At 51.5% G+C, this 8,734-nt stretch overlaps 1 protein-coding gene across 1 annotated transcript; it reads right to left on the bottom strand.

Moving 5' to 3' along the window:
- Nucleotides 1-703: 703 nt before the first annotated feature.
- LOC119318067 (WAT1-related protein At1g44800-like) lies at nucleotides 704-3,628 on the bottom strand. The gene is made up of 4 exons (XM_037592575.1): nucleotides 3,325-3,628; nucleotides 2,319-2,381; nucleotides 1,537-2,208; nucleotides 704-1,206 (listed from the first exon to the last, which is right to left on the bottom strand). The coding sequence occupies exons 1-4, from the start codon at nucleotides 3,516-3,518 to the stop codon at nucleotides 972-974; spliced, it is 1,164 nt and encodes a 387-aa protein (XP_037448472.1). The 5' UTR covers nucleotides 3,519-3,628; the 3' UTR covers nucleotides 704-971.
- Between the last annotated feature and the right edge of the window lie 5,106 nt (nucleotides 3,629-8,734).

The following is an 8,734-nucleotide window of genomic DNA, read 5'->3' as shown; positions in this document are numbered from 1 at the left end:
CCTTAGTTGTGGCCTCATGAGGTCCCTTTCTTTAGCCAAACTGAAGCACTTCATGTTAGCTTGTCTTCACTTTTCGATTAACTGTAATGCATTGTCTTACTCGTTTATGCTCCCCGGGTGAGTCGTACATATCCTCATTAGATGTAGCACTGGCTATGTCGCACATATCCTCATTAGATGTAGCACTGGCTATGACGGTTCTGAACTCAAATAATATAGTATATGTATGTTTGCTCGATCTGGAAATAATATATCTTGATGTTATAGCATACGTCCATATTGATGTAATGAGTGAGACTAAGGACAAAATATGACAGCCGAATGCGCTGACACAAGATAAATGCGCACAAGCCCGCCTCAAGTGGCGCCACCAGGTGGCGCCCCATCCTCTAGTATCATCTCAGGCGCATGTGTAGAAGATGCACGGTAAGCTCTTCCTTCCTGTTTCTCAATTTAATAGATACTCCCTCTATAAAGAAATATGAAAACATTAGATCACTATACTATTTTAATGATCTAAACGCTCTTATATTTCATTACGGAGGGAGTATATATGAAACAAGCACAACCCGGCCCAAATAACAACCGGAAAAGGCAGCACAAGGGAAAAAAAATAACCAATGGCAACCCATGCATGTTGATGGTGTAGGGATAACACGTGTGACTGAACCACAATAACAACAAAGATGAGGTCAATGTCAGGTGAATAAAGCCAAACTATATTTTATCTAGATGAGTTCTAGACATTCTCAAGTTACATTAAGCAAGCGATCACGACACGTACATGCGGTCTCGGCCGTTACACTTGGTATAACCAGCACTCGCTGGTCATTCTCTCACATGACAGGGGAGAATCTGAAAAGAAGAAAAATGAAGAAAAAACTCGTCTCCATGCATGCATGCATTACCAGGAAAATAGTTAGACAGACAGACTGCTCGATCGACGTATGCTCCGACCCCTTGACTAGCTATTAGTGGCCATTGGTCGCCGGCGTCTCCATGTTCAGTACATAGCCACCGTTGAACTGGCCGTTCCCGAGCTCGTGCTGCTTGCCGTTGCCGTTAGTCACCGAGGTTAAGGGCAGCTCACCGGCGCCCTTGCTGCTACCAGCTACGAAGTCGTCGGAGACTTGGTTGACCTTGTCCTTGCTCTTGCCCCATATGAGAAAGTAAAGCCCTACCACGATGATCACTGCACCAATCACACTGAAAGCAAAAAATGAAAGGATATCATTAGTATTGTTGCACTAATGTAATACTTCCTTCATCTGGGTTATTAGTTTCACTCATATTTTGGGTCAAACTTTAATTATATGTTTGACTAACAGAATATATATTGTATGCTCTAAAAATAATGTCACTAAAGATTTTTCTTTGAATAAAAATCTAACAATATATTTGTAGCATATACCACATTTTTTATCGAGAGATATATGGTCACCGAAAAATCATGTGGATCAATAAATCGTGAGGGAGGAAGTATATGTCTTTGTCCATCCTGACATGGTAGCAAAAAATGAAGAAAATGTAGTGTACCTTCCGAGAGTGATCTCCTCCTTGAGAATGATGGAGCCCATGACGGCGGTTATGATCATGCAGAGCGGGTTGAAGGCCGTGACGAACACCGGGCCCCTTTGCTTAGACACGATGCCCTGCACATAGTACGCCACGCCGGAGCACACTATGCCGGCGTAGACGGCGGTGAAGAAGCGGGCGTCGAAGCCGATGACCCATGCCTGAGTGTTGGCACGCTCGGCGACGAGGGCGACGCCGGTGCTCATCACCGAGCCCACACCACAGATGAGCACCGTGAGGGACAGCTCCGACGGGTAGTCCCGGAGCGTGCTGGACTGGAGGACGAAGAAGCACGACCAGGCCACGCAGGCGGCGATGACCATGATGGTCCCCTTTAGCCACGCCGCTGCATCGGCGCCGGCGGCCGCACCGCCCGCGTGATGCTGGCCCTTGGTCCAGGGAAATTGCACAGTGGGGCCGTGGTAGAGGATCATGAGCACGGCGCCGGCCACCGTGAGGACCGTGCCGGCGATCTTGGCCTGGCTGTGCAGGCTCCGCAGCCGCACCTTCTCCATGCGCATGATGAGCGCCAGCACGAAGGTGACGGCCGGGAGGATGTTGATCAGCGCCGCCCCGAACCCCGCCGAGGTCAGCTTCGCGCCCATGTAGTAGAGGTTCTGGTCAAGCACAGGCCTGCCAGGTAACGACGCAATAAACCGCATGTCAGTAACAAGATTTTTGTACATGATCACTATGGTTGGACGACGGTTGATAGAATTAATCAACCATATATACGAGCGTACTCGAGGAATGCGAGACCCATGATCTTGATGAAGATGGTGATTGTCATCTTTGGCCTCAGTCCCCTGCACATGTTATACGAACGTTGGAGTAAATACACACACAAAATTGCGGGAGGGAGCAAATACACAATTAGCTAGTGATCTTTCATGAACCATGATTTAGATAGAGTAAAAATTAATCGAACTGAACTAGCTAGTATGCATGCTTCCAGCTGACATGTGAGTTCCATTCACGTTACCAACCAAGGCAGGGCAGAATGCCTAGTGGAAGGTTGTTAAGTGCGTTTACACGTACGTAAGCACACATACGTCACACCGCACACGCATATACCTGCTCAGGTGTCATTTTCTATGGATCCATCCATATATAGATCGATGCTGCATGATGAAGCACGTACATACACACACACACAGATGCTAGCTGGTATAACTATAACGCGTGTGACAATTATTCTCATTTGCCGGTGCAAAACAGAATAAAGTATCAAGAATAAGCCCTGGTCGGTCGTGAATAAGGTATCGAGAATAAGGTATCTCCAGGTAAAAGGAAAAGAACAATGCATCTAAATGAGACAAAAATGAGAACGAAGTGGGCAAATTGTACGTGTGTGCATGCTCGATCGTGGGGTGCCCATGAGGTAGCACGATTGGCAAGCTGGCGTTGTACATTGTCCCTCCCTCGGAATTTTGTTGAACTAATTAAACGAGAACTGGAACAGATAATCGAGCCATTTCGGGGTCATCACTGATGTGCAAGCGCTGCAGCTGTGAGGCAAAAACTACATGAACGTGCATATGCATGCTTGTGGGAGCTCACACAGTTCCAATCTATAGCATGTTGTGTAGACTGTACTACTGTATAGCGGCGCATGTGCTAAATGTTTGTCCAAGGAAAAATTGGCAAAGAACATGCATGCACGCGCGGTTCACTGGCATGCACGCATGCATGCGAAACGATGCCATGATATGCACGTACGGGAGGTGCTTGGATGAGATGAGTTGTTACCTCTCGAAGTAGAGGGCGAAGGGCGCCATGACGGCGGTGGCGACGAGGTTCCGGTAGACCACGAGCACGAAGTGGCTCATCCCGCGCTTGAGGGACGCCACGGCGACGATGTACATCCCGGCGAACCCCACCTGCAGCAGCACCATCGCCAGGTACGGCTTCACATCGCTCAGAACTTTCCACCCCATGCCCATGATCCTCCCGATCTCTCCTCAGTTCAAACTTTTCCAAGCTAGTCCTCTTCTTCTTCTCTCACTCACTCTCTTGTTGCTATGGTAGCTCGACGGGAAGTAACCACTACGCAAGCAATGTGACCGATGAGGCGATGAGCTCACACCGCGGCTGCTGTCTCGTTTATATAGAGGCTCCAACGCTGCTGCGCGCAGTACGCATACCCAGGGTTCAGGAGGTGGATGCAAAGCGTGGTGTAGCCATCGATCGGTGGATCCGAGTCACGGATGCGCCTGCCCGGTCTGTCTCAGTGCTAGCCTAGCTGTATGTTCCATTCCCAGTTTGATATTCCATTAACGGGCAAAGGAGAAGAATTTGAAGCCGACAGAGTCAACGTCTGTGGGAACTGGGCTCATTAGCTGAGGCTTACTTCACTTTGCCCCTTGCTAGAGCTAACTTGTGCTCTTGTACCAACAACCATCCATGTTAATGCGTGCGTGCATGGTGTGTGTAATAGCTAACCTAGACACGGATCAGCGTACTATCAATGCATGCCAACTAGGCAATCTGATGAGGTGTCATAAAATTAAATGAAAAAAGAGAGGGTTGAGTATCATATCATGATATCGTATCATAATAAATGATATATTACTATGTGTCATGCATGGCAATAAATAAAATACAACATGAATATATTATATTATGCATTCAGATGGTAGTATTATACACTAATATCATATGCATAATACTACTCATTACTACCATGTGAAGAAATGTTTTTGGATTTTACGACGCAACAGGAAATTTTTAAAATGATGCAACTTATTGAAAATTTGTAATTTGAAAATAATTATGTTTCATAAAAAAATCAGAAAGATTTTATGCATAGAGTGGCATCACACTTGTGTATATCGTTGAGCTGCAAAGTTTCAAGGTCAAATGTTCTCTTGTTTCGAAGAAGCAAAAAAAATTCATATGTGAAGATAATACGGGTCCTAATGCAAACTGGGTGGTCTAGGTATAAGGGCATCTCCAGCCGTTGGCCCCTCAGGGGGCGCCTAAAATCGCCGCCGGGGGGTGAGCCGGCGCAAAAATTGGGCCTGGGGGTGAGTTGGTCCCCAGCCGCCGGCCCCAGGGCCGCCCCCAGGCACGTTTGAAAATAAAAGAAGTTCGGCGAAGTTCGGCTTAAACACGATAAAATTCGGCCAAACACGATAAATTTCAGCACATTTCGACGAAGTTCGCGGATTTTCATTACATAGCACATATACATAAACTAATCTAAAGGAAAAACTGGCTGAAGTCGCCGCCATCGTCGTTGTCGGCCTTCTCCTCCTTGACGCGGGCGCCCCTGCTGGACCCCTGCTCGGCGTCGCCATGGCGGACTGGTGGCGGCGCATCATCGTCATCGCCGTCGCTGTCGCAGATGACGACGACTCCGCCTTCGTCGCGGCCGCGTCGACGCTCCGCGAAGCGAAGCAGGGCGGCGCACTGGCGCTCCTTCGCCTTCTCCAGGCGCTCCTTCTCCATCGCTATGGAGTCCCTGCGCGCCCATTCCAGGGCCGCGTCGTCGTCGTCGAGCTCCTTCGTCATCGGCGCGGCCGGCTCCTTTTCACCGGCGCGGCCGGCTCCTTTTCACCGGCGCGAGCCTCGGCTCCATCTTCACCGGCGCGAGCCCCGGCTCCGTCTTTGGCTTGACGAAGCGCAGGGGAGGAGGCGATGAGTAGGCGCGCCGGCCGCCCTCGTTGATGACGATGCCGACGCTGCGAGTGCGCCGGCCGAGCGGCGTCTCCGCCGCAGGCTCGGCCTTGACGCCGAGCAGGGCCGGAGTGCCGGAGGAGTGCGATGAAGATCAGGAGGAGGAAGAGGAGGAGGAGGACCCGAACCTCCTTGGCGCCCATGGCCCGGCGCGTCGGTGCTGTGCCGGGGCGGCCGCCCTCGCCGGGTACGCCAACGGCGGGTCGTTGCCGCCCTCGAGGTACGTCAGCACGTCCTCGAGTGTGCGGCCGGGGACGCCCCACCACAAGTGGCGCCCCTCGTTGTTCTGCCGGCCACCAACCACCGGCGCGCCGTTGATGGACGCCAAGCGTTGCTGCTGGCGGCGCTCGAAATACGCCGCCCAAGCCGCATGGTTGTCGGCGGCGTACTGGGGGAGGGAGAGTTGGGCGTCGGTGAGGGAGGCGCGCACGACCTCGACTTCCTCGGCGAAGTACTTCGGCTTCGCCACGACGTCGGGCAACGGGGGAATGGGCACTCCCCCGGCGCTGAGCCTCCACCCCGTCGGCCCGGCGCGCATGTCCGGCGGCGCCGGGATGTTCGCCTGGAACAGGAGCCAGGACTCCTGTTCGCGGAGCGAACGGCGGCCGAAGCCGCTGGCCGCCGCCTCGTCTCCGGGGAAGCGTTCCGCCATGGCGACGGGCTCGGGAGAGGTAGAGAGATAGAGGGAGGGGCTGGGCGGCGGCGCTCGGGAGAGGTAGGGAGAGGGAGGAGCTGGGCGGGGGCAGGGGGCGGGGCTGGTGTGGGCACAGGCGAGTGCAGTCCACCAGCTATATAGCCGCGCCGCACCCGTGTGTACGCGTGCGAGGAAGGGGAGGCGTCGACACGCCGTCCCGTGACGCGCCGCCCGTGAGGAATCAATGGCAAGGCTGACCGGCGGCAGCCTTGGCATTGATTCCCCGCGGGAACCGAGGCCGTTGGGGGAAGACGAGGCGCCGTGTCGCTGACGCGGCGGGCCCGCGGCTGTTTCGTGCCAAAACAGCTCACCCCGGTGCCCCCGGGCGCCCCCCAGCGCGCCGGGTTCGGCCTGAGTCCGCTGGCGCTGTTTTCGGCCCAGGCCGGCGAAAATCAGGCTTCTGAAGGCGTGACTGGGCCGTTTTTTTGGCGCCGGCGCGAAAAAATTGTCTGGAAAGGCCTTCCTAGGGGCGCGGCTGGAGATGCCCTAAGGTGTATCTACATGGGAGTATGAAAAATTCAGACTTAAATTATAAGGGGCCGGTTAGACTTTTTTTTAGAAGAAACGAGGGACCGGTTAGACATGCTCTAAGGGATAGAGCTGTGTTTGGTTTGACACGAACGTACACGCGGTGGAGGTTGTGGCCTCTCCATTATACCATCTCGCAGCTTCGGTTCTTGTTTTCTCTGCTAAGCTGACTGGCCGGCATACGTCAAGAACTCATACACTCTATCTCTACTCTTATAAAAAATCGAGTTGATGATGATGTGTCTGTCATCGTGTAATATAGACCGTTCAGTATATATTTGACGGTTAAAGAGCAAACTATGACAATTTTGCAAAAAAACATCTGCACCTCTTTTCACATTTGCAGATAAGAACTCTTCTCTCATTCATCTTTTTCTCTCACAAGATAAACTACTCATACAAATGTATCTTAATATTCCATGCAACGCACGGGCATCTTGCTAGTATTGTACAATGTGTCACTAAGCTGCAGCATAATAACTAATTAAGGTACCATATCCACTGCTCCGTGCGGTACACGTGAAAGAGAGAAGTGATCTCGATCTCTTGTGGCTAGGGTTAGTTATTTGAACCACTACACAGTATAGTCTGACTGGCTGCCACATCGGACTGTACTATTTGATCCAAATGCACAGATGGTGATCTTGTCTCTAGCCGGCATTACCACGAGACTAACCGGATCGTGTGTTACATCACACATTCCACACCGCCTTGATCAGTTCCCATGGGAATGGGATATCAGTGGTCTGGCGGGCATGAAACACACACACGCACTCACGGCGTGCTTTCTCTCGCCGGTCAATGTCAGTGATCCCGGGAGAAAGACAAAAGGAAAAAGGAAAGTACGTAGGCCCATTGCAGTGGCCAACTCTCGCATACAATCGGCGTTTCTCCCTGGGTAGAACAACACGGCCGCCGCCGCCACCACCCACCGGCGGCGGTCGTCTCACCAAAGCAAGTCGTCGTAGCTATAGACCTACAGCGACCTGCCAACTCCTACTCCTGCCTGCGTACGATACATGATGGACGAGCCCCAGCCGCTTCCGCCCAAAGCTTTGCAACTTTAGATCAGATTAACTAAACAAATGGCAATGCTAGCCCTGTCATTAGAAGACGATGGCACAGCCGATACGAAGATATCTCTCTTCCAATATTCAATCCCTACCAGTGCTCGCAAGCAGAGCAGCAGCCATCGGCGATGTCATTTGTCATTTGCGGCAATGATTTCCGGCTTTTGAAGCCCGGGATGCATGCCCTGTCATCTTAAACTACCCGTGGCTGGAGTTGCAGGGCCACCCCGGGGCATCGTCTGCTTGCTTTTTTCCTTTTGCAGCGAGGAAATAAATGTAATGCTGTCTTTTGTTGTTGGAACGAATGAAAAACCCTACTACGTACTCTTGTTCTGCATCTTATCCGGCCGGCCGGTGTGGCATCCTCGGCCAGCTCCTATTCACTCCCTCGTGCATGACAGACAGGTGCACACAAGCTTGGCGTGCCTGCCTGCATGCTTGGCTGAAATTCATCCCTTTCTCTGTTTCAAAAGGTTACAATAGATGAAGGATTGTAACCGTATCCGTGCTGGTAAATATCAAATAATCAAGTTCAGAGTCAAATATTTATTACTCAAAGTACTTATTTTACGAAAAGGATCAAATCTATTATAAAAGTTTACCGACGGTACAAAGCATCTCAAACATAATAAGAATTACATTAAGATTTTGAGACCACTGCTGTCGTCAGAACAAGCCGCCGACGCACCGCTGTCGCCACTCCCCTAACGAACCCAGCTTGACCTTGTCGATGACAGCCGGGAAGTCTTCATGCACAGGCCCCTAAGGACCAACGCCATGGAGACATGAAGCCGCAATTGTCGCCCTTGAACCCTTACATATATCTAAATCATCTGACACCAAATCTCGCCACATGGCGAGAAACCCTAACCTCACCGTCTCAAGGAGACGACAGGAATCTACATTGGAGCTCCGTCGACTACGTTCAGCCAGACAAACTTGAGGAGGATTGGAGCCCGGAAGAAAAATTCGAAGAAGAAGCGTCACCATCCGCCTGAGCGCCCCAACTGCAAGGACTAACAAAACCTAACATAAACTACCAACCGAAGCAAAGGCATCGGGATTCCCCTCCTCACCCCAGCAGTAGGAGTGGCAGGCGAAGTGGAGTCGAATTCACAGGTTCGCCGATGAAGACTGGAGGGAAGAGTTTGTCCTATCCGCCTAGGGTTAGGGAAGGAAATGATAGGAA

Source organism: Triticum dicoccoides, chromosome 6A (assembly GCF_002162155.2).
Source record: "Triticum dicoccoides isolate Atlit2015 ecotype Zavitan chromosome 6A, WEW_v2.0, whole genome shotgun sequence".
Lineage (NCBI taxonomy): Eukaryota > Viridiplantae > Streptophyta > Magnoliopsida > Poales > Poaceae > Triticum > Triticum dicoccoides.
The sequence above is the reverse complement of the archived record's forward strand: the minus strand, read 5'-3'. Positions and strand labels throughout refer to the sequence as shown.

Coding starts and splice junctions, on each gene's coding strand:
- LOC119318067 (XM_037592575.1), bottom strand. CDS start 3,518: ATGGGCATGGGGTGGAAAGTTCTGAGCGATGTGAAGCCGTACCTGGCG. Junction 2,382..3,324: donor TTCGCCCTCTACTTCGAGAG/GTAACAACTCAT, acceptor TAACATGTGCAG/GGGACTGAGGCCAAAGATGA. Junction 2,209..2,318: donor ATGGGTCTCGCATTCCTCGA/GTACGCTCGTAT, acceptor GTTACCTGGCAG/GCCTGTGCTTGACCAGAACC.